The 26,418-nt window shown below is 37.9% G+C and overlaps 1 protein-coding gene across 15 annotated transcripts in view; it reads right to left on the bottom strand.

Moving 5' to 3' along the window:
• The window catches only part of PSD3 (pleckstrin and Sec7 domain containing 3), a 568,569-nt gene that overhangs the window by 147,168 nt on the left and 394,983 nt on the right, over positions 1-26,418 (bottom strand). For 14 of the 15 annotated variants that reach the window (XM_082374818.1, XM_082374819.1, XM_082374827.1 and 11 more), the window contains one exon: positions 8,264-8,307. In XM_082374818.1, the coding sequence (XP_082230944.1) occupies positions 8,264-8,307 (44 nt within the window). Of the gene's footprint in view, positions 1-148; positions 7,896-8,263; positions 8,308-26,418 lie in introns of those variants that run through there. The other variant, XM_082374831.1, reaches the window with a different exon arrangement.

The following is a 26,418-nucleotide window of genomic DNA, read 5'->3' as shown; positions in this document are numbered from 1 at the left end:
AATGGACAAGTTCTTAGAAAGGTATAACCTCCCAAGACAGAACCAGGAAGAAATAGATAATATGAACAGACAAATCACAAGTAATGAAATTGAAACTGTGATTAAAAATCTTCCAATAAATAAAATTCCAGGACCAGATGGCTTCACAGGTGAATTCTATCAAACATTTACAGAAGAGCAACACCCATCCCTCTCAAACTCTTCCAAAAAAACTGCAGAGGAAGGAACACTCCCAAACTCATTCTAAGAGGCCACCATCACCCTGATACCAAAACCAGACAAAGATACTACAAAAAAAGAAAATTACAGACCAATATCACTGATGAATATAGATGTAAAAATACTCAACAAAATACTAGCAAACAGAATCCAACAACACATTAAAAGGATCACACACCATGACCAAGTGGGATTTATCCCAGGAATGCAAGGATTCTTCAATATACGCAAATCAATCAATGTGATATACCATATTAACAAATTAAAGAATAAAAAGCATATATTCATCTCAATAGATGCCAAAAAAGCTTTTGACAAAATTCAACACCCATTTCTGATAAAAACTCTCCAAAAAGTGGGCATAGAGGGAACCTACCTCAACATAATAAATGCCATATATGACAAACCCACAGCAAACATCATTCTCAATGGTGAAAAACTGAAAGCATCTCCTGTAAGATCAGGAACAAGACAAGGATGTCCACTCTCGCCACTATTATTCAACATAGTTTTGGAAGTCCTAGCCACAGCAATCAGAGAATAAAAAGAAATAAAAGGAATACAAATTGGAAAAGAAGAAGTAAAACTGTCACTGTTTGCAAATGACATGATACTATACATAGAGAATCCTAAAGATGCCACCAGAAAACTACTAGAGCTAATCAATGAATTTGGTAAAGTTGCAGGATACAAAATTAATGCACAGAAATCTCTTACATTCCTATACACTAATGATGAAAAATCTGAAAGAAAAATTAAGGGAACACTCCCATTTACCACTGCAACAAAAAGAATAAAATACCTAGGTATAAACCTACCTAGGGATAAAAGACAAAAGACCTGTATGCAGAAAACTATAAGACACTGATGAAAGAAATTAAAGATGATACCAACAAATGGAGAGATATACCATGTATTTGGATTGGAAGAAACAATATTGTGAAAATGACTATACTACTGAAAGCAATCTACAGATTCAATGCAATCCTTATCAAATTACCAATGGCATTTTTTACAGAACTAGAACAAAAAATCTTAAAATTTGTATGGAGACACAAAAGACCCCGAAGAGCCAAAGCAGTCTTGAGGGAAAAAAACGAAGCTGGAGGAATCAGACTCCCTGACTTCAGACTATACTATAAAGCTACAGTAATCAAGACAATATGGTACTGGCAGAAAAACAGAAACATAGATCAATGGAACAAGATAGAAGCCCAGAGATAAACCCATGCACCTATGGTCAACTAATCTATGACAAAGGAGGCAAGGATATACAACGGAGAAAAGACAGTCTCTTCAATAAGTGGTGCTGGGAAAACTGGACAGCTACATGTAAAAGAATGAAATTAGAACACTCCCTAACACCAGACACAAAAATAAACTAAAAATGGATTAGAGACCTAAATGTAAGACCGGATACTATAAAACTCTTAGAGGAAAACATAGGAAGAACACTCTTTGACATAAATCACAGCAATATCTTTTTTGACCCACCTCCTAGAGTAATGGAAATAAAAAACAAAAATAAACAAATGGGACCTAATGAAACTTAAAAGCTTTTGCACAGCAAAGGAAACCATAAACAAGTCGAAAAGACAACCCTCAGACGGGAGAAAATATTTGCAAACGAATCAACGGGCAAAGGATTAATCTCCAAAATATATAAACAGCTCATGCAGCTCAATATTAAAAAAACAAACAACCCAATCCAAAAATGGGCAGAAGACCTAAATAGACATTTCTCCAAAGAAGACATACAGATGGCCAAGAAGCACATGAAAAGCTGCTCAACATCACTAATTATCAGAGAAATGCAAATCAAAACTACAATGGGGTATCACCTCACACCAGTTAGAATGGGCATCATCGGAAAATCTACAAACAACAAATGCTGGAGAGGGTGTGGAGAAAAGGCAACCCTCTTGCACTGTTAGTGGGAATGTAAATGGATACAGCCAGTATGGAGAACAGTATGGTGGTTCCTTAAAAAACTAAAAATAGAATTACCGTATGACCCAGCAATCCCACTACTGGGCATATACCCAGAGAAAACCATAATTCAAAACGACATATGCACCCTAATGTTCATTGCAGCACTATTTACAATAGCCAGGTCATGGAAGCAACGTAAATGCCCATCAACAGACGAATGGATAAAGAAGATGTGGTACATATATACAATGGAATATTAGCCATAAAAAGGAACGAATTTGGGTCATTTGTAGAGACGTGGTTGGATGTAGAGAATGTCATACATGGTGAAGTAAGTCAGAAAGAGAAAAACAAATATCATATATTAACGCATATACGTGGAACCTAGAAAAATGGTACAGATGAACCAGTTTGCAGAGCAGAAATTGAGACACAGATGTAGAGAACAAACATATGGACACCAAGCGGGGAAAGTGGCAGTGTGGGGGGTGTTGGTGTGATGAATTGGGCAATTGGGATTGACACGTATACACTGATGTGTATAAAACTGATGACTAATAAGAAAGAAAGAAAAAAAAAAAAGAATAAGGAACCTAGGAGGTAAAAGACCTGCATTTGGAAAACCATAAGACATGGATGAAAGGAACTGAAGATGACTCAGACAGATGGAAAGATATACCATGTTCTTGGATTGGAAGAATTAATATTGTTAAAATGACCATACAGATTCAATGCAATCCCTGTCAAAATACTAATGGCATTTTTTTCACAGAACTAGAAAAAATAATTTCAAAATTTATATGGAAACACAAAAGACCCCGAATAGTCAAAACAATCTTGTGAAAGAAGAAGAGAATTGGGGGAATCACACTGCCTGGCTTCAGACTATACTACAAAGCTACAGTAATCAAAACAGTATGGTACTGGCACAAAAACAGATGCACAGATCAATGGAACAGGATAGAAAGCCCAGAAATAAAACCACACACTTATGGTCAATTAATCTATAACAAAGGAGGCAAGATTATATACAATGGAGAAAAGATAGTCCCTTTAATACGTGGTGCTGGGAAAACTGGACAGCTACCTGTAAAAGAATGAAGTTAGAACATTCTCTAACACCACATACAAAAATAAACCCAACATGGATTAAAGGCCTCAATGTAAGACTGGATACTATAAAACTCCTAGAAGAAATCATAGGCAGAACACTCTTTGACATGAATTGTAGCAATATTTTTTTGGATCTGTCTCCTAAAGTAAAGGAAATAAAAACATCATAAACAAATGGGCCCTTTAAACTTAAAAGCTTTTGCACAGCAAAGGAAACCACTGAGAAAATGAAAAGACAATCTACTGAAAGGAAGAAAATATTTGCAAATGATATGGCCAATAAGGGGTTAATACCCAACATATATAGACAGCTCATGCAACTCAACATCAAAAAAAAAAAAAAAAAACAACTGGATTAAAAAATGGGCGGAAGACCTGAAGGACATTTTTACAAAGAGGACATGCAGATGGCCAACAGACACATGGAAAAATGCCCAGCATCACTAATCATAAGGGAAATGCAAATCAAAACCATGATGAGATATCACCTCACACCTGTCAGAATGGCTATCATCAAGAAGAACACAAATAACCAATGTTGGTGAGGATGTGGAGAAAAGGGAACCCTCGTACACTGTGTATGGGAATGTAAATTGGTGCAGTCACTGTGGAAAAGAGCATGGAGGTTTCTCATAAAACGAAAAATAGCACTCCCATATGATCCAGCAATTCCACTGCTGGGTAAGTATCTGAAAGAAACAAAAACACTAATTCGAAAAGATACTTGCATCCCAATGTTCATAGCAGCATTATTTACAATTGCCAAGATAAGGAAGCAACCTAAGTGTCCATCAACAGATGAATGGATAAAAAGAGATATGGTGTATATATACAATGGAATACTACTCAGCCATAAAAACGAATGAAATTTTGCCATTTGCAGGAACATGGATGGACTTGGAGGGCATTATATTATGCTAAGTGAAATAAGTTAGAGAAAGAAAAATACTGTATGATATCAATTATATGTGGAATCTAAAAAATATAACAAACTAGTGAATATAGCAAGAAAGAAGCAGACTCATAGATGCAGAGAACAAACCAGTGGTTACCAGTGGGGAGAGGGAAGGGGGTAAGGGCAATATAGGGGGAGGGGATTAAAAGGTACAAACTATTAGGTATAAAATAAGCTACAGGGGTATATTGTACAACATAGCCAATATTTTATAACAACTATAAATGGAGTATACCCTTTAAAAACTGTGACTCACTATACTGCACAATTGTAACGTATATAACATTGTACATCAAGTATACTTCAATAAAAATAAAATAAATCAATATCAAGATCTCCCCCATGCAAGTATATACTACGAAATCCTACAAACTTTGAAGCAGCAACCCCTTTCCTGTAACTACTATCTAAACTTACACAACTGTATAAAATCTTTCAGGAAATGCAGTTCCTCGCACTGTTGCTATTATTCTTTCTGTAGACTTTTATATAGACTTCATTACATATAAGCGCTATGCTCCTCAAAGGAGGATATAAAGGGACAAATCCAGACATGTATAATTTCCTTAAGCTTACAGTCTTAATGGAACATTCCTATCAATAACTATAACTGAGAATAGAAATGACTGTGTCATCAGATAAAGTAAAGTGGATGTTTAAGAGCTGAGATTATTTCTGGTTGGTAAGATCAGGAAAGAATTCATGGAGCAGGTTATGAGCTGGGCTGTAAAGAATGGCAGGGATGTAGATTCTAAGCAGAGGTTACTTTATGAGCATCGTCCAAAAAGCCGGAAGCCATGGGGCAAGTGCAGGGAATGGCATCTAGTGGCAGCTTTGTTGACATACAGGGTGTGTGATGACAAGTACAGGGAATAAAATAGATGACTGGCACAATGTACAGAGCTTAATGACATTTTAGAGCAGAGGAGGGCTTCAAAACAGGTTAAAGTAGAGGAAAGAGGCTGGAGGCGGAGACAGTCAGGAGGCAGAAGCAGGGATGCCTGAACTCGGAGTGCAGCAGCAGGAATGGTGCGGGGCCACTGGTGGGGCCAGTTCTGCGGGAGCGAATGAGGGGCCAGAGAGGTTCAAGGATGATGGGAGCCCAGAATCTAGGAAATACTGGTGTCATTAATAGAAGTGGAGAACATGTGACGAAGTCTAGAGACAGATGATGAGTGCTGAGTGCAGAGGAAATGTCCTGCAGAAAAATGCAAATGTTGAACTGAAATCTGGGAAAGAGGGCAGAGCTGCATATAAGGTAAGAATTTTTAGATATGGCAGATGAACTCTTAAGACTGAATGAGACTGATGAGAATGGGACTTTAGTGAAAAGACAATTCTAAGTGCTGATCTTTGGGAGATACTAACATTAACGGCTAATAGGAGGAAAATGAGTCAGAGAAGGTGTGACTGGAGAGATACAAGGAAAACTGGGGGAGCACAGTGTTATATACAGTTACACACATGCACATACTTACTTATGAATGAAAAAGCTTAGCTCTTGATCTGAAGGGTCACATAAGTTGATATATGGACAGCAGGGTTTTCTAAAGTGTGTTCTAGGGCAGGGGTCCCTAACTCCTGGGGATACTGGTCTGTAGCCTATTAGGAACCGGGCCGCACAGCAGGAGGTGAGTGGCGGGAGAGTGAGGGAAGCTTCATCTGCCGCTCCCCATCACTCCTCATGGCTCCCCACCGCTCGCATTGCCACCTGAGCCATCCCTCCCCGCCCCCGTCCATGGAAAAACTGTCTTCCACAAAACCGGTCCCTGGTGCCAAAAAGGTTGGGGACCACTGTTTTAGGGAACACTAGTTTTAGTAGCTGTTGAAAGGTACTTCATGATCAAAACAGGACTCAGGGATCAAAAAGGTTAGGATATTGGCCCTTTATCTACTGAAGAAATTCAAAGAGTCCATCACACTGACCCATAAACCCTTTTTGTTTTATATCCTCTAGATACAGCAGTGTATCTAGACAAGGAGCCAGCTTGAGAAATACTGATACATTGTAACATTTCAAAATTCACAGAATATTAAAACTGAAAAGGACAGCTGTGATCATTTTATCCAATTGCTTCATTTTATACATGAAGAAAGTTAATTATATGATAAATTACTGTATTGTCTTATTCTTGGTAGGTGATGAATAAATGTGGATAGGAAAGCATATGAACAAGAGAGAAATAAAAAGGAAAATGACAAATAAAATAGAAATCAGAGCTTCAAAAGCTACAATATTAGTTACCATTTGAGAGATAACTTGCTTTATGCTTATTGTTTTAGAATATTTCACAATGTCATCCTGAAGAGGAAACTGAGGCCTCAAGGATCACATGGCCAGTGGCCCAGCTGGTACACAACAGAGCTCGAATTCAAACCCAAATCTGTCTTACTCTTGAAATCTGGGCTCTTGAACACAATGCCCTGTTGACCTGACAAAAGGGCCAAAGAAGAATCCAGTTCTTGGGTAAACATCCACCCTCACCCATGGATAGGGCCCAAGATAAAGCTTTCTTATACCAAATTGCCACTATACATAAATGTAAATAAAACCTAATGTAGCAAATTCAATATATCAAAAATTTAGATTTACAAAACAGATCCTCAGGAGTATATTTATTTGCTTTTAAAAATAAATTTATAAAAGAATCATCAAAATATTATCTCTCACAATGTGAATATATTTATAATTATTTCATTCTATTAATTTTTTCTAGAGTAGACATCCTGCATAGGTCAAGATACGCCTTTAATATTTCAGCAAGGGTCTAAGTATATCATTTATGAAATTTTTCTAGGAAACTCACTTTCATTCATGAGAAATAAGTCCAAAAATAATCGCTTTGGACCTCAGGCCATGAATTCATATTAATTTTAATGAGTTTTCCTTGAAATGATACACTATCTTTACTTGAGTCTGGTGATATACATACACAGAAACATAGGCCATCACATATACTTGCAAATATTACAGTCTCAAACTTTTAATCCCCAATTTAAAATAGTACCACATTCCCTTACAATTAGTGAAACAATTTAAGTGGTATTGATATTTTTTAATTCATTCTAGCATGTTATACGTAAGATCTAGTCAACTGGTAAACCATTTTTCCACAGTGTGTGTTATGAAAGAATAAGATTTATTCCCACAAGTTATGATTTGTAAACCTAAGTTCACTGTAGATGGCTATGTTAGGTAACATGTCAGAAAAATATTTATGAAAGCTTAATATCAAAAATAAAATTCACATGTAGTTCTAATTAAAAAACATATTTTGCCCTAATTTCTTGATAACTTGATTAAAAATTTAGTAAAGATTCTGCTCTAACAATTTCTAAAAAATTAAATTCTTAACTGCTATATTGATTAGTGGAAATTTAACAAGAGTGGTGTTCTTGGTCTACATAGAGTTAGTTATAATTTATCTGTAATACTATCTCCCCCAAAGTATGTACCTTGAAACCTTACATTTTACTGTCAAAATAGGTTCAGGAAACATTGCAAATTCTATTTCTCTCTTACAGATTGACAATAAACATCAGCACTGTACAAGCTCCTGGAAGTTCTTCAGTTAAAAAAAAAAAATAGCTTCATTTAATCCATCATTTCTCAAGCTTATCTATCAATATCCTGGTATAATTAGTGTCACGGGAAACAGGATTAGAAAACCTTGATCTATAATGATAAGAAGGAGATAATTAGAATAAGTGTATGGTACCCAAATCATCTGTATTAGATTTTGGAATTTATGTAATTTTATCGTATTTTGTTTTTGAAAGCTATTTTTTATAAAAAGATAATTGATTGCATACAGGCACAGCAAACAGCTTAAAATAAGAATAGGAGCATGCTGGGTACCAAGAAAAAGACATGGGATACTCAGGGTTTATGTGTCTTACACAAAGTAGGTAAGACACTGGTGTAAAATGAGAACAGTCGGTGCAATTAACCCTTCTCCAGGGTCATCGCTAAGGCACAAAGAAAGACAGTAAGAAAAGAGCAAGTAGTTCATTTACTAAAAGGCTGACATGCAGCATACTTACACTGCCCATTCAAGCTTCTCATTCTTGATTGAGTTGTACAGAGCCTGTAAAGAGAGAAAACAAGATGGAATTATTCTTTTCATCCTGTTTCACATTTTGTGTTCAGCAAATGGCCAAAGCCAAAAGGCTTGAGTGAGTCAGCAAGCAACTCCCAGGGCCCTTGTGGGTCATCCTATTGGTACTGCAGACATGAAGAAAACACAGGTGAGGCTAAGGAGCACAGGGCAGGTAGAGCTCTGTGAAGGAGAGAGACTTTTCATGAAGTAAAAAATGTCATTTGTAAGACACACAACACTGTACTACATTTTACCACAGTAAAATATAGGACATGATTAAAATTAGACCATGTGCTCTATTTTTCTTATTCAAAATATGGTCTTATCGTTTCACTGCTTTGGAAATTTCAATATCCATACCTTTTCATTAATGGAATAAATATAACTGTTTTCATAACAACTTAATGAGTAAGATACATGGAAGGGAGACTGAAGTCCAATTATGGGAGACTATCTTAGAATAATTTCAGAGTTTCTATACCAATGACTTAAACAGCTTTTTGTTTTGTTTTGTTTTTTTGTTTTTTTATTGGGGTAAAGTTGCTTTACAATGGTGTGTTAGTTGCTACTGTACAGTCAAGTGAATCAGCTATATGTACACGTATATGCCTTCTTTGTTGGATTTCCTTCCCAATTAGATCACCACAGAGCATTGAGTTCCCTGTGCTGTATAGCAGATTCTCATTAGTTACCTATTTTGTACACAGTAGTGTATATATGTCAATCCCAATCTCCCAATTCATCCCTCCCTCCCTTTCCCGCCCTCGGGGTCCATATGTTTGTTCTCTACATCTGTGTCTCTATTTCTGCTTTGCAAATAGGTTCATCTGTACCACTCTTTTAGATTCCACATATATGCGTTAATATACGATATTTGTTTTTCTCCCTCTGACTTCACTCTGTATGACAGTCTCTAGGTCCATCCACGTCTCTACAAATGACCCAGTTTCATTCCTTTTATGGCTGAGTAATACTCCATTGTATCAGAATGGCCATTATCAAAAAATCTACAAACATTAAATGCTGGAGAGGGTGTGGAGAAAAGGGAACCCTCTTGCACTGTTGGTGGGAATGTAAATTGTTACAGTCACTATGGAGAACAGTATGGAGGTTCCTTAAAAAACTAAAAATAGAATTACCATATGACCCAGCAATCCCACTACTGGGCATATACCCTGAGAAGACCATAATTCAGAAAGAGTCATGCACCACAATGTTCATTGCAGCTCTATTTACAATAGCCAGGACATGGAAGCAACCTAAGTGTCCATCAACAGATGAATGGATAAAGAAGATGTGGCACATATATACAATGGAATATTACTCAGCCATAAAAAGAAATGAAATTGAGTTATTTGTAGTGAGGTGGATGGACCTAGAGTCTGTCATACAGAGTGAAGTAAGTCACAAAGAGAAAAACAAATACTGTATGCTAACACATATATATGGAATCTAAAGAAAAAAAATGGTTCTGAAGAACCTAGGGGCAGGACAGGAATAAAGATGCAGATGTAGAGAATGGACTTGAGGACACGGGGAGGGGGAAGGGTAAGCTGGGATGAAGTGAGAGAGTGGCATGGACTTATATACACTACCAAATGTACAATAGATAGCTAGTGGGAAGCAGCTGCATAGCACAGGGAGATTAGCTCGGTGTTCTGTGACCACCTAGAGGGGTGGGATAAGGAGTGTGGGAGGGAGACGCAAGAGGGAGGGGATATGGGGATATATGTATATGTATAGCTGATTCACTTTGTTATACAGCAGAAACTAACACACCATTGTAAAGCAATTATGCTCCAATAAAGATGTTAAAAAAAAAAAAAAAAAGCCACATGCACCCCAGTGTTCACTTCAGCACTATTCACAATAGCCAGGTCCCGGAAGCAAGCTAGGTGTCCATGGACAGAGGAATGGATTAAGCAGCTTTTATCGGTCCCACCTCCTGACTCTGCTTTACAGTTGGTGAGTGTCGCACTGGCGTCTGCGGTGGTGCAGCAGACAGAAAGCTTCCTTGGAGCCTCCGGGAGAACAGTGACGCAGTCCAGGCAGCAGAAGACTGCCCCACCACACCTCCCTGCTCTGGCGTCACGTGTAAGCTCCTTGTAATCACGTTGTTCCACTACAGCTAATCCAAGAAAATGCTACCCACACCTCTAGTTACTTACTTTTGAGTGAGATGTTATAAAGAAAACACAAGTGCATCTCTAAGATATAAAACCAAAACAGCAAATTGCGTTGAAGAGAGGACTATGTGCCTAATAACATGATGCAGTGGGAACATTTTTCTTTAAAGAAGGATTTGGACTTACGACACTCATCTCATTCACTCTGAGATGGGAAAAGGGGGACCAGATGCCATCCAACCCCTCATCTTCCACACGAGGAAATGGTAAGTTCATAACGTTTCCCAGGCAGCAGAGCAGAGGCAGAACTGCCTTATAGATCTACCTTCTAAGCGTGAGAGGCAGTCTACATGTGTGTGATCAGAAAGACTGCAGCCAGGTAGTGAACTCCCTTTCTAGCAAAGCACGTCCCAATTCAGGACAAAGATGCTTAGTTACAGATTTTATATTATTTAAGATGCAATACATGTATCCTTAGCTAGTGTCTTGACAGACTCCATGGGAGTTCTTCAGTGTGGCTACAGTAGTCAGTTTACCTACTGGATAATTATGGTAGCTAATAAAATTTAGGACACATTTCATCATTATCAGGGTATGGTAAAACGTGTCCTCAAATACAGAAATGGTAAAACATCAAAAGAAAATAAGGGGTAAATCAAGGCACAAAGACCATGCTATAAATTGGATGTTCTTTTCGAAGAACTCAAATTCACTCAAGAACTAGGACAACCTACTATATAGCTAATGTCTCTTGAGGCTGCATGTACAAAAGTGCAGAGTCAATGTCTAGCTCCAGCCTCAGGAGACGCTTGCTGATAAGTGTCTTTACATGAATTCTATTACTTGTAGAAGCCGTCCTGAACCCACAAATAATAGTGGGCTTTTCAGAAGAGACAGACCATTAAAGGTTCTTTGCACACTATCACACTCAATACTAACCAGAGTAATTTAACAATATGGTAAAGATAAAAAAACTATCTGTTCATAAAAGTAGAAAATGATATCTAAGCAAGTAGAAATTTTCCAATAAATTCAATTCTGCCCTAGATCAATTTTTTTTTCAAATTTTTTGCCTGTGAGAATATTTTCTTGAAGAAAGAACTGAGTTTCAAATGAGAAGATTCTTGTTACCCTGTCAGCTGCACATCACACAACAAACTCTATTATAAAGCGTCTTGTAAAATTCAACAAACTTGCTATATTGTAGGTCAAGTCCTCTTTGTGTAAATGATAATGCAACAAATCTAAACAGGGGATGTTATCCTTATCCTTTTCAATGAATAAATTACAAAGGGACTTTCCTGAATCTTTTTAGTGCTTTATGATAGTCCATTATTTCTCTTAAAAAAGGAAAATTTGCTTTGCAAATGCATCCAACACTCATATACCCTGATCACAACTGCCTACCCTTGTATCTACTTCACTTCGTTAGGAACTGAAGTCCCTTGATTCCCCCTCATCTCCAGCCAACAGTCCTCACATCCTTTCCCAGGCAGCCCATCACCTCAACCAGTCTTGATGGTATTTTCCACTTCTTTGTCTCATGGCCTTTCTGTTGTACCTGAAAAGAAACACTGTAACTCTTGACCAATCCTATTCTGACTTCACATTATATTAGTTAAGGTTTCTTTAGCTTCAAATTCAAAAATCTAAACTCTACCTTAAGGGTAAGGGGGACCTAACGTTTATGTAGCCAAACCATAAAAAAGATCCAGATGGAGCTGGCCACAGGGACACAGGAATTTAAAACTCTGCCCCCTTGTCAACCATTTCTCAATAAAATTGGAAAAAAACATAAACTCTGCCCCCTCTCCTCTCAACTCTCCTCTTTCCATCCCAAACATCCCCAATCCCTGTTTCTTTGCTGCACAAGAAACAATAAACATGTCCATATCAACAGCACCCATTCACATCTTTGTATTTCTCAATATGAGGAACCCACAGTTCTTTTCTCCCAGCTCCAGTTTGAAAAGATTCCAGTTGGTATGATGTAGGCCACCTGTCCTCCCCACTGATCAATCCACGTGCCTGGGAGATGAGGAGTTATGATTTGGCCCTTCCCTGCAGTCAAGGGGGCTGGGGTATCTATTACAGAGGGGTGGCGCTGACTGGCCGCAAGTGCAGTCCTCCTGAGCTCCTGGTAGGCGACTAATTCAACATTAACAGAGAACATTAGACAACAGTACACATGAACATCTCACACTTCCGCAGAGCATTCATTCATGAGCCTCCTTTAACTTTTTTGCCATTTTCCCTGAAATGTATCTGCACTGGCATCTGTTCTTTCCTCCTTTCTGACAGGAAGGGAAGGGGTGTCCCATGCCTGCCAAGCTAAGCCTCTAACACAGGTCCTGACCTTCCCTTTCTGGGGTAATAGCTCTTCCTTTACCTGCTCCTCTCTATCAGCTTTCAAACCTGTGCAGGTCTCTCCAAACCCCATCTCTGCAATTTAGTTTCCACCCTTTGTTCCTCAGAACCTCTCCTGAGAGAAGTTTCAGCAATTCTTATCTCCGCTTGATCTGTTCTCTTCAATCTAGTTTCCATCCCTGTTCCTCCATTAAAACTTATCACAACAAATTCATCGGCTTTCCTTGTTCAAGGCCACTCTAGTGTTCTGTATCTCTTCGCCTTCAGCAGCACTGAATACTCTCAAATACTGAATATATTCTTCCTTATTTTCTGTGACACAATACATAGTTTCCTGAATTTTCTCCTATCTCCTTTGACAATCCTTCTCCTTACTCATATCTTCCTCATCTTATCCCTTAAATGTGGCCGAACCTAAGGGTTTATCTTCAGCCCATGTGAACTCCTGTGAAGTTCAGATTCATGTGTCACAAAGCATCACAAACTCCGTAAAAAGGAACTAACTAGTACATGAAGGCCTAATAGTGAAAGTGTACTCTCAATCTTAGTAAACCCCGTTGATATAAAACATTTAATTTCTGGAGTACAGAAACACTACACATAAAGCCCAAGGATGGGTAGTTTATGGTGATATAAAACATGCCCAAGTCAGAATCCTAGGAATGCCAACATTTTTCTATCAATTGTTCCATTCAAAATACTTTTACATATCTTTCTACCACACAATTAAGGAAGCTGCAGGTTAAAATCATCTTTACTACCAATCTTGTACCTGCCTACTAATGGCAGAAGAACAAGCCTTTTAGTAATAATGTTTTTAGGACAAATTGTTAAAACTCAAGAAACAACAAAATGGAATTTCAGAGCTGAAAGGGGCCTTAGAGATTATGAGATAAATTCTTCCTTTTGTAGATGGGGAAAATGAAGCCCCATGTTTAAAAAATTCTCTCAAGGTCCTATAGCTAGTTTTCATAAAGTTTGACTCAGAAATTACATTTCTCTCAGAAATCAAGTGACTACATTCAACTAACTACATTCTATCCTTTCAACTACCTAAATTCTTTCCTATCAGCTAACTATAGCTAACTACATTCTCTCTCCTAAAACCAAACTTGACAGCATCGTAAATGCCTGGCTTAGGTCAAGTCAAGGCTCACGTGAAAGGGAAGAAGGCTCGTGCCTCTCCTGGAATCGAGTCACGTAATGCTGGTCACTGTGATATTCTCTTCTTAAAGACGAGCTTTAAACAAGAGCCACCGTTGCTGGGACACATGCTTGGGATGCCTTCGTCAGTGAGGATGATGGTTTGCTGCACTGATCGTATACTCCCACTCCACTTATGACCAAAGGTATTTGCCATACGAATGGCTGCAATTGGAGGTGTATTCGACAGCTTAGTAAAATAATTTATCTCTAGCTATGTGAGAGGTTATCTGATCTAGGTCCAAGAAAGCAAGATTTGTGGGTAAACACTGTCACAGAAGGCTTCCATTTCCCTGTGGCCATGAATTGGTAGCTGGAGACAAGTGGGGGAAAGGGACCAAATCAATCTCAATGGGCCAGAGCAGCCCATATAAATTATATGTAGTGAGGTGATAGCCAGCTGTCTCAGGCTAAATAATGGACCCCCAAAAGATATCCAAGTCCTAAACCCCAGAACCTGAAAATGTTTCTGCATTCCACAAAAAGTTTGCAAACACAATTAAGTTAATGATCTTGAATGGGAGAGAATATCTGGGCTGAGTGGTGTCTCTATAAGAAGGCAGCAGAGAGAGATTTAACAAGGACAGAAGAGAAGGTAACATGAAGATGGACAGAGAACTTGAAGTGATACAGACACAAACCAAGGAATGCTGGCAACCACCAGAGGATGGAAGAGCCAGGGAAGAGATTCTCTCCTAGACCCTCTAGAGGAGCGCAGCACTGTCCACACCTTGATTTCAGACGCCTGGCCCCCAAAGTCGTGAGAGAATAAATTCCTGTTGTTTTAGAACACCAAGTTTGTGGTAATTTGTTGCAGCAGCCCTAGGAAATTAACACACGAGGTATAAATGGAAGACAGATATCTGAATAAAGAATGATCATACCCACAGGTTGATTTCCAGAAACTTTTCCAGAGTCAGTCCCCAGGTAAAACACAGTTGTCTACCAGAGTGCTCTCAACTGAAAGTATGAGGGTATGTGCCAGAATCAGCCAATGAACTTTTTAAAATATTGATCACTGAGTCCCATCCCAGATCTACTGAATCAGATTGGCAGATTAGGAACCTAAACATGAATATTTCCAAATGATCCACAAATAACTCTGATACAAACCCTTGGTTAAAAATCACTGCTTTGTGATTTCTTCTTTCTTCTAACTGAAATTCCTGCAACTTAACCCAGGAGCTAGACAATAATCAAATACCTCCACTGAGACTAAAGAGGACAGAATGATTCCTCAAAGTTGAAGTTCATCATTTTTAAGAATGAGAAAGCAAAGTAACTTGCTTAAATTACAGAGATCAAGGTATCTTGGTCTAAATTTACTTTTAAGTCTTTCTTCTTCAACTTTTAATTGCTTCTCATCGAGATGATAAAATGCAATTTTATTCAAGGCTTAGCACCATCTTTGACAGCCCACACACGGTTCTCTGAAGCTTTCCCTATTACCATGCATCGGGTAACCATGAGTCTCTTTCTCTCCAGAAGCATACTTTGCAATCTATGAAATTCGTGTATTTTAGTTCAATCATCTCTCAACTCCAATGATTTTCCTTTCTCTGTGCTCCTTGAATTACTATGAAAAGTGTAGGGGATAACACAACTTTTAGTTTCCCTTCGTGAGACTGACAGTGACCACAGTGAAATTTGTACCCAAGAATTATGACACCATCAACACCATGGCTATCTTGTTCAAGCGCAATGCTGCTTCATGCAGATATTCAGATCAAGCAGACTTCTGAGTATAGAACTAAATATGCAACACTCTGGAAAACGTTATCAGAGAAAGACTGTATTTGAAAAAGACATTGGTTAAAAATTAATAAATCTAGTTGCCATATGAATTTCAAATTGGTTAGAAAAACTCAAAATATCTTAAAGCAATGGCCCTCAACTTTTATTTTCTTCCCTATACCTTAAAATAATATTGAGAAACTGCATTACTCCCTCATAAAAGAGGGCTTCCCTAAAACCAATATTTAGAATTGACTCTTTGTTTGCCCCTCTACCTGTGGAAGTTGCTACACCCGTGCAACAGACCAAATAAAGTTATGGGTGAGAACTGTGCCACCTCCTTCTTTTTTTCTTTTCCTTAAGTGGCAGAAGGCAATTGTCAAGCAGAAGTAAAAAAGGATAAACAGCCTGAAACTCTGACCACAAGAGTATTCATAGGTAGATCCATTTTAGGGAGAAGAACATATAAAAGATGAGTTTCTGGAAACTGATTCCCATACCCAGTGGAAAGTTTTCATGTACCCAAGTTTAAAGAACACGACATTAAAGAACAGATATTAACAATCAACCTTGCAGGCATTCCTCTCTTTAGCTCTCATTCAGGGTGACAAAAGCATGCTCAATATAAATAACTTATTCTGAGTTTGGCATTTTCCCACATCTATAGTCAGATCTATTTTTTGGATCCAGTCACCATGTAAACAGAGTCAAAATCTATGTCCTGGAGAGTTAACTTACCACATGTTGTGGCGCACTTACAAACCCAGCCAGCAATGGCAGAAACATCTAACCATTAAGTGTCTGACTCTACTGTGGAGATGAGCCAACGCCAAACCATAACAGATACCACGACAGTAACATAAAAGCACTCGCCTTACTGAAAGGGAATCTGAAGTACAATTAATATGCATGATTCATCACATAACAAACACTTGTGAGTACATCTATAGGCCATAGTGGCATTATGCTAGGTGTAGAAGAATCCACTCTGCCTTCAGGGGCCTCTTATGTAAGGATAACAAAACGTACTGCTAATCCTGACTGAACTTGACCTAATGGAGAATTAGCTAGCAGAATCAACTTTTTACTTCCTGCCATCAATGTGCAAGACACTTTCACACATAGTATCTAATATGTGACATCATATTACAAGTAATTTTTAGAGAAATATTTAATAGAAGAGAGAACAGATCCAGCCTCAGGATCTAAGAATTTGAGGGGAGGAGGGGGTTCGACAATCACGAACTTGCCCTTTCAAGACAAATAATTTCATTTACCTGGCCTTCATTTTCTAAATATGTGCTATGAGAGGGTTGCATAAGGTTACCTTTTTTGACCCCCTTCCAGATCTACCATTCTATGATTCCACTTCAAAAGGATATCAGAAATCACCTGGTCAAACTCTCAAACTAGTTCTTTCCCTAGTCCCTACTCCCTTTTCCTGTGTCCCTCACTTATTTTTCCCCATGGTTATTGATTAGTAGCATCACTATCTGCTCCCAAATCCCAGGTATGACTCTATAAATTAGGAAATAAAATTGATTTTTAAATTGCATATGAAAAAAATGAAAAAGGGAAAGAGGGAGGAAGACTGATTCCCTAAGAGGGAGGAACGGCAAGTGGGGCTCGCCTGATTGCCTACTGTCAAATGTATCTTTGTGAGCTAAAATAGGAACCACCCTTCCTTATCACCAAAGGGGGGAAGATGCAGCCAAAGATAATACTAAATACGCACACCTACCAAAAGATTTGGTGAGCAGCTCTGGAGGTGCACTCAACCAAACCTGAAAGGGAACAAAAATGTTCCCTTTATTACCATTTATGCTGACACAGTACTCCAAACTATTACATATATATATATATATATATATATATATATATATATATATATATATATACACATACACACACACACATACACACATACACACACACACACACACATACATATTCTTTCATTTCATTCATTCTGAGGGTAGAATTGGTCAATAAGGTATCATGAGTATTTCTACAGAGCGTATTCCTCCTAAAGTGCCTTTTCTACACCTTATGATTACCTTCCATTTTACTGGATGCTGTGTCTTAAGGAAAGTTTCTTAACTAGGCTATTTCAAATAACATTATTCAAAATGTAAATGTATTTAAATACAAAATAGCCACTAAGTTCCTTTTTCTAAATTGAGGCATAATTGACATATAACATTATATTAGGTTCAGGTGCACAACATAATGATTTGATATTTGTACTAAGCTCCTTTTTGAGCAAAAACTTAAGTAGAAAGAATTTTTTTCTCCTTGTTAATACTGTAAACATATCCCTCAACATAATAAAAGCCATATATGACAAGCCCACAGCTAACACCCAAAATGGCTGCATCAATTTACATTAAAAAACTGAAAGCTTCCCCTCTAATGTCAGGAACAAGACAAGGATGCCCATTCTCACTGCTTTTATTCAACATAGTATTGGAAGTCCTGGCCAGAGCAATTAGGCAAGAGGGGGAAATAAAAGGCATTCAAATTGGAAAAGAAGAAGTAAAATTGTCACTATTTGGAGATGACATGATATTATGTATAGAAAAACTTAAAGACTCCACAAAAAAAACTTCTAAAACTAACTTAAAAATTCAATTAAGTTGCAGGATATGAAATCAATATACAGAAATCTGTTGATTTCTATACACTAATAATGAACTATCAGAAAGAGAAATGAAGAAAACAGTCCCATTTATAATTTCATCAACAAGAATAAAATACCTAGGAATAAATTCAATAAAGGAAGTGAAAAACCTATGCACTGAAAATTATAAGACACTGATGAAAAACATTGAAGATGACCAAATAAATGGAAAGATATTCTGTGTTCATGGATTGGACGAATTAATATAATTAAAATGTCCTATATTACCCAAAGCAATCTACAGATTCAATGCACTCCCTATCAAAATCCAGTGGCATTTTTTTCACAGAAATAGAAGAAAACAATCCTAAAATTTGTGTGGAGGCACAAAAGACCCCGGATAGCAAAAGCAATTTTGAGAAAGGACAAAAAAAGCTAGAGGCATTACACTCCCTGATTTCAAAATATATTACAAAACTATAGTAATCAAAACAGTATGATAGTGTCTTTATTCCCGTCTTGCCACTAGGTTCTTCATGACCTTTTTTTTTCCCCTTAGATTCTATATATATGTGTTAGCATACTGCATTTGTTTTTCTTTCTGACTTACTTCACTCTGTATGACAGACACAGTGACATAAAAACAGACATGTAGATCAATGGAACAGAATAGAGAGCCAGAAATAAGTCCACACATATATGGTCAATTGATTTATGACAAAGGAACCCTGACTATACAATGGGGAAAGGACAGTCTCTTCAATAAATGGTGTTAGGAAAACTGAACAGCCACATGCAAAAGAATGGAACTGGATCACTATCTTACACCATATACAAAATTTAACTCAAAATGGATTAAAGAGTTGAATATAAGACCTGAAACCATAAAGCTCCTAGAAGAAAACATAGGCAGTAAACTCCTTGACATTGGTCTTGGTGATGAGTTTTTGGATTTGACACAAAAAGCAAAGGCAACAAAAGCAAAAATAAATAAGTGAGACTGCTCAAACTAAAAAGCTTCTACACAGCAAAGGAAATCATCAACAGAATGAAAAAGCAATGAACTGAATGAGAGAAAGTATTTGCAAACATTAGGTCTGATAAGGGGTTAATATCCAAAATATACAAAGAACTCACACAACTTGATCACAAAAAACAAACAAACAACTCAATTAAAATATGGGCAAGGGATCTGAAGAGACATTTTTTCAAAGAAGACATATAGATGGCCAACAGGCAAATGAAAATATACTCAACATCACTAATCATCAAGGAAATGCAAATCAAAACCACAATAAGACATCACCTCACACCTGTCAGAATGGCTGTTATCAAAAAGACAAGAAATACCAAGTGTTGGCCAGGATGTGGAGAAAAGGGACTCCCTGTGCACTGTTGGTGGGAATGTAAATTGGTGCAGCCACTATGGAGAACAGTATGGAGTTTCTCACAGAAATTAAAACTGGAACTGCCATATGATCCTGCAGTCCCACTTCTGGGTATTTATTGAAGGAAACAAAAACGCTAATTTTAACATATACTGAAAAGACATATGGACTCCTACGTGCACTGCATTATTTTATTTATAATATCCAAGATATGGAAACAATGTACGTGTCCATGAATGGATAAACTGCTTCCTCTCTCTCTCTCCACACACATACACGCACACATACATACATACACACACACACACATACACACACATACACACAAAGGAAAATTATTCACCCATAAAAAATGAAATCTCGCCATTTGCAATAAGATGGATGAAGCTTCTGAGTGTTATGCGAAGTGAAATAGGTCAGAAGGAAAAGATAAATACCATGTGATCTCATATACGTGGAATCTAAAACAAAAAACACACAAAAACCCCAAGGTCATATAGAGAAAAGATTGGTGGGGTTGCCAGAGGGGTGGGGTAGGGATGGGGGAGTGGGAGAAATGAGCAAAGGGGGTTAAAAGGTAGAACCTTCCAATCATAAGATAAATAAGTCATGGGGATGTAATGTGAAGCATGGTGACTATAGTTAACAATACTGTGCTGCATATTTGAAAGCTGTTAACAGAGATCTTAAAAGTCCTCATCAAAAGAAAAAAATTTTTTGTAACTATGTAAGGTGATGGGTGTTAACTAGACTTAGAGGGTGATCATTTCACAATGTATGCAAAGATCAAATCATTATGTTGTATGCTGAAACTAACATAATGTTATATGTCAATTATACCTCAATTTAAAAAAAAACCTGTAAACATATCCTAATGAGTTGATTTGAATATCAAGTCTAAATGTTGGTCCAATATCAAAAAACTGACTAAGACTCATCAGCAAGCAGGTAACATAGCTGAGTACAGTAGCCAGGGAGATACTCTTGGGAATTAGAGAAAGCCCCATCTAGAGGGGCGGGTGACACTCAGCTGTAGCCTGATTTCAACCAGGTGGGAATGTGGATTCACTATGGCTAGCTCTTATTATTTTTCAGAAGTAGCTAGAAGTACAAAGTACTCAAGGCTCACAAATTTTCAAGTGTGGCAACAAAAAGAGCAACAAAAACAAACAAAAAACCCCCACTGTGGGCCAGACTAAACACATCTGTTATCCAATAGGACATCAGGGTTGAAATTCTGATTAGAATGAAGTTATCAGAAAACTGTCGGGAAAGAACAATGAGAATCCCAAATAGAGAATAGATACAGCACAACTTCCTGGTTTATGATTTAGAGACTTAACACTTCTGAATATTGGATGTTTCACTTGATGAGATTTCTCTGACTCTGTGATGATGCTCTAGCCATTTCTCAATAGCTGATACTCCACTGATGATAATAATATAGCCATCTATGAGGCCACACTACGTGACACATCGTGCTAAGAGAGTTATTTCTACTTAACCTCACTGAGTCCTCACAGCAACTGTATGAATGAGGTATTATTATCCCTACTTTAGAAATGACATACCTAATGCTCATAAAGGTTAAGTAATCTGCCAAAAGTCATAGAGCAGAGCTGGGGATCTGAAGACAGGTCTGTCTGAAGCCAAAGTCTGTGCTTGTAAAGTCTGCCCTAATCCTGATGCAATACTGACATATATAACATACTATAACATGGTATATATACAGTATATATAAAATGTTTTAACACAGATTGAGCAATAGATTTTACAACTTCAATAAATGCTTTGGTGTTAAAAACTTACTAGATGCTAGTTTACAAATTTAAAAACAAACAATGCTATTCAGACTCTTCCATTTCTTCGCCTTTTACTTTCTGTTATATCAGCTCAGGACTTGTTATTTAGTTTATTTAAAAGTAATGTTTCCACAAGGACAGATATCCACGATCCTGAGTTCTTACCTGAGAAAACAGCGTACCTGTGCTGACGGTCAGTCATTCCATTCTCCTTTAACCTGTCATGCATCTCTGTCACCTGTGTGCTCCAACTGCCTATGTGGCATGCCTGCTTGACTCACTGTACTGCTCTAGCGTACAGTAACCACAACAAATATTTTATCCTAACATATGCTGATAGGTCAGGGGAAAGTATTTTTTATAACTACTAAACAATGATAAGATTGCATTTTTTTTTTCTATAATAGTATTGTATACAGTATAAGTACTTATACAGAATAGTATTTTTTCATAACTATTAGAAGACTAGTTCATGTTTGTGACATGACCAGTATAGTATAACATAACAGTTGTAACAACTTTAACAATATTGTAGAAATAAATCTCTTAAAACTATTCACTCATTCATTCATATATTCAGTCAGCTGAGTCTCTACTACCTGCCAGGTGGGCAGGTTGTCAGGTACTCATACAGGCATTGAAAGCCCAGTGGTGAACAACATGGGCATCGAACTTAGATTTAGTGGGGGTAGAAACAGACAGTAAAAGAATAAGAGAACAAATAAAGATTATTCTGCCATTTTCTGGTAGGCTGCCAAAGAATTATTATAAGGTAATTAAAATAAGGTAACAATAACTCAAAAAGTAGCTTTAGACTGGATGGTTGAAAAAGCCTCTCTGCAAGGAAATTTAGGGTGTAAGCAACAGCCATAGGAAGATAAAGAGAAAGAGCTCCTGGCATAACTGAGCCTGGTGGGTCTGAGAAACAAACAAGGCCAGCATGGCTAGAGCACGGTGGCCTGAGACGTGGGTCCTGACAAGGACAAAGAGGTAACCATGTCACACAGGGTTTTTGACCAGAAAACAAGGGTTAATTCCGCGTGTGTTGGGCAAGCACTGGAGGATTTTAGCAGTAGAGTGACCACTTAAAGGTCGCCCTGGCCGCCAAGTGGAGAAAGGACTGGAAGAGAGCAAGGGGAGCTGCAGCGAGACTGGCGGTGTCTGGTGAGGGGTGGTGTGACTGGGCTTGGGGGGCAGCAGTGCAGACTGGGGAGGTATCAGACCATTTTCCTAAACTGTGGGAGAAGGACGGCCCATTTTCACACACCTCAAGCACAAATAAAAAATTGGGTAAGACAGTTTCAACAGTGGCACCAGAGACAGACTGCTATCCATTAGTATTTAAAGTCATTTAAGCTAAAACTGGGGTAGCTATATTAGAATATACGGTTAAAGGGGAAAAGTAAGGTGCAAAACAGTCTCTTTAGTATGTTCCCACCTTGTGGAAAAAATGTATCTATGTTTGCTCTCACTACATCTCTGAAAGGATACAGAAGAAACCACTGCTGAGATTTCCTTTGTAGAAGGCAACTGGGGGAATGGAGTGGGAGAGAGAATTTTCCATGGATAACCTTCTGTACTATTTGAATGTTTACCACACCATAAATGCTTTACTTCTTCAACTAAAAATCTAGATACTATATTTTAAACTCCTCACACATGTGATCAAGACTCTGCTTCTCTTTAGTCCCCACAATGCCTCGTAAATTGTCTTGACCACGGCATGTGTTTTAAAGAAACAGGTGTTGAGAAGACAAGGACCTCGGTGATGATGACCCTGACACCATGACTCCCATCAGGGAGGCCACAGCACAGAACAAAGAACAGTGGACTAGAAATCAGTTCACTTGTATCAAACCTGCCCCTTCCATCAGCTGTGTGACTTTAGGCCACTAACACTAGCCTTTGGTTGCTTCATCGGTAAAGATAAGATAACAACAATCTACCTCATAGAATCGTGAGGATGAAATCAAGCTGTCAATATGAAAACATCTGTACTTTGTAAAGCAACACATGAATGAAAGGTACTATTGTTACATACAGCCCATGCTTGTCCTACTCAAGACTTTACAGGACATGTGAAGTAAACATCCAGAATCCATCCATTCCATTCCCCATGCCAAGCATGCTGGGCCTGTGGAGAATCACTTATTTTGAATCAAACTGGCAGTTTGGCATCATAGACAAATATGGCAACAACTAACATTTACTGAGTAGTTAACAAGTGCCGGGACCTGTACATGTATGACACTGTTCACTCTTCACCACCACCCATGGGTATTATTCCCATTTTACAGATGAGGAAAATGGGGTGCAGAGAGGGTAAAGAGAGTGTTATTAGGTGGGAGATCTCAAAAAGGAATCATAGGCAGTTTGATTCCAAAGCCTTTTAAATTTTTTCCTTGACTTTTTTTCCCTTGAAAAATCTAGGCTTTCACTTCCTGTCTTCACTTTGGGGCAGAGGAGCTTGAATCTGTTATATAATTCTCCCTCTAAAACCGACAACAATAAGAGTACACGTCTCTGACCACTCAGACTAGTATACTATTCTCCCAAGAGAACTCCAACCTGGACGGCTAAAACTGTTTGCAGCTACAGTCCCGCTTTAGGACATGCTAGGCTGGGTGTCTGACAACTGAGAAGATATGATCCATACAGGTGACATTTATTGAGCTGCTACATGCTGCACTTATGTGTACTATTTCATTTAACTCTCTACAACCTATGAAATAAGTATGACTTATTCCATCTCACTGATCTCAAAGCTATAGAGTAGGCAGATTGTTACTTGCTGCAGGTTGTAGGGTACCAGATCAAATGCAGGAGGCCAGTTAAATGTGAGCTTCAGATAAACAATGACTAACTTTTTTCAAGCACAGGTATTACCCCCCAAACTTTGCATGAGGCATACTTATACCAAACATTATTTATTACTTACCTGAAATTCAAGTTTAACTGGGTGTTTTGTATTTTTATTTGCTAAATCTGGCAACTCTCCCCGGTGACAGAGTTCCAGTGGCAAAACTGGAACTCACACATAGGACCATCTGCCTCCAGAGCCCAAGTTTTTATTCACTGCTTTACAACTCTTGTCCTTCCCAAGATAGACTTGCTGTGACTATGTCAAAACCCTCCTGGGAAGAGGATATGTATCTCAAGTAGAAGAGGAATTTACTGAAGTACCAATGGAAAGATTACAACATATATTCTGAAAAGATCTTCATCTTCAAACCAATGTGGGCATTAAAAACTAATGTCCAAAAACATTATGTAGATTGATTTAATGTAGCAATCATCAGAGCCTGATAGCTTGGAAAAAGTTAATGTAATGATAGTCTTAGTAAATCACCACCTTCTTCCATAAGAGTTAAGGTCCAAAGTATTCTTCAGCGTATGTAACTATTCTCTGACCTGTATAAGCACCATGATTTTCAAATTCATTGTCTTCATAGACATCTCCTGATTTTGCTTTTAATTCTTATACTCGAATCCTCTGATTTATTTATCAAAACTTGTCTGGATTTGGATAGCTGCGCCATACTTTTGAAAAACATAACAATAACCAATATTTTCAAAGAAGATTCTGGATTGTACTTGCCATATCTGTTATTAGACCCTCTTGTTGTAAGCCTTACTTGTTGGGAAGTGGCAGGCACATACCATAATAAAGGAAGCTTCATAATTTTAGTACATAAAGAAAACATAAATTCCAAATGACCTTGTAAATTACATGCAGTAAGTTTTTAAACACCTGAGAAAATGATCAATTATATTTAATGATTTTGGACATGATGATAAAGTTAATGTACACAGTTAAAAAACTGCTTGCTGAGTAACATGCAGAGTTCTTTTTATAAATGGCTTATAAAAATGATTCCTGGGGGACTCTGACATTTAGAGAGAACATCAGGCATGGCATTTGTTCTCTGTCATTTCCATGCATTAGACAAAGTAATGAAGACAAACCAAATGGAAACAGATTTCATCCAAAACAATCAATACAGCTAAATTAAATAATCTAATCCAGTGGCTACCAGGCTTTGGGATTTCACGAATAGGAAAATTTTGAAAAGAGGTTTGGGAACCCACCTAGAACTGCCAGATTTTCATTTTGCCAAGTGAGGAAATAAATTAAAACAAAACACTATCTTCTACTGCCATCATTCCATCAAAATAATTAACAAGGACAACCTCAAGACAAAGCACTGTTTCCCAAGAAAGGACCATACCTTCACTAACGTTTTCACTATAGACTGAGAACTTTGACAGCAAGCAGCAGCAGAACACGGTCTAGCCCCACAGCTGCTAGAATACAGTGTCTGGGAAAAGATGAAATTTTTAAAAAAGAAGTCCCTATTGTTTGGTATTTGCTAAACACAAAGTTAAGATACACAAACCATTCTAGTCAATGGAAATAATTCCAGTCTCATGTGTACTTATATATGTTGTCCATTTTCCTTGTTCATTTTTAAACTTTTATCAAAGGAATAAGTTTACCATTTTCATAATCAAAATTACTAAAAGGCATGTAATGAATAACAATCTTTTGATTTATTTACTTCAGATTTTTGTTATCCAGAGCTAACCTCTTTCAACTCCTTTTTTTTTTTTTTTTTTCTATTTTCAGTATGAACTACTGACTTTCAACTGTGGAGCTCTGGAAAAGAGCACTTATCTCTCTTCCTCTCTCCCCCCCCTCCATCTCTCTCTCTCTCTCCTTCTCTCTCCCTCCCTCTCTCTCTCTCTCTCTCCCTCTCCCTCTCTCTCTCCATCTCTCTCTCCCTCTCTCTCTCCATCTCTCTCTCCCTCTCTCTCTCCCCCTCTCTCTCCACCTCTCTCTCTCTCTCCCTCTCCATCTC

The sequence above is a fragment of the Balaenoptera borealis genome, assembly GCF_965194805.1.
Source record: "Balaenoptera borealis genome assembly, chromosome: 21".
In the NCBI taxonomy this organism is placed as follows: domain Eukaryota; kingdom Metazoa; phylum Chordata; class Mammalia; order Artiodactyla; family Balaenopteridae; genus Balaenoptera; species Balaenoptera borealis.
This window is presented reverse-complemented; position numbering and strand designations above follow the sequence as displayed.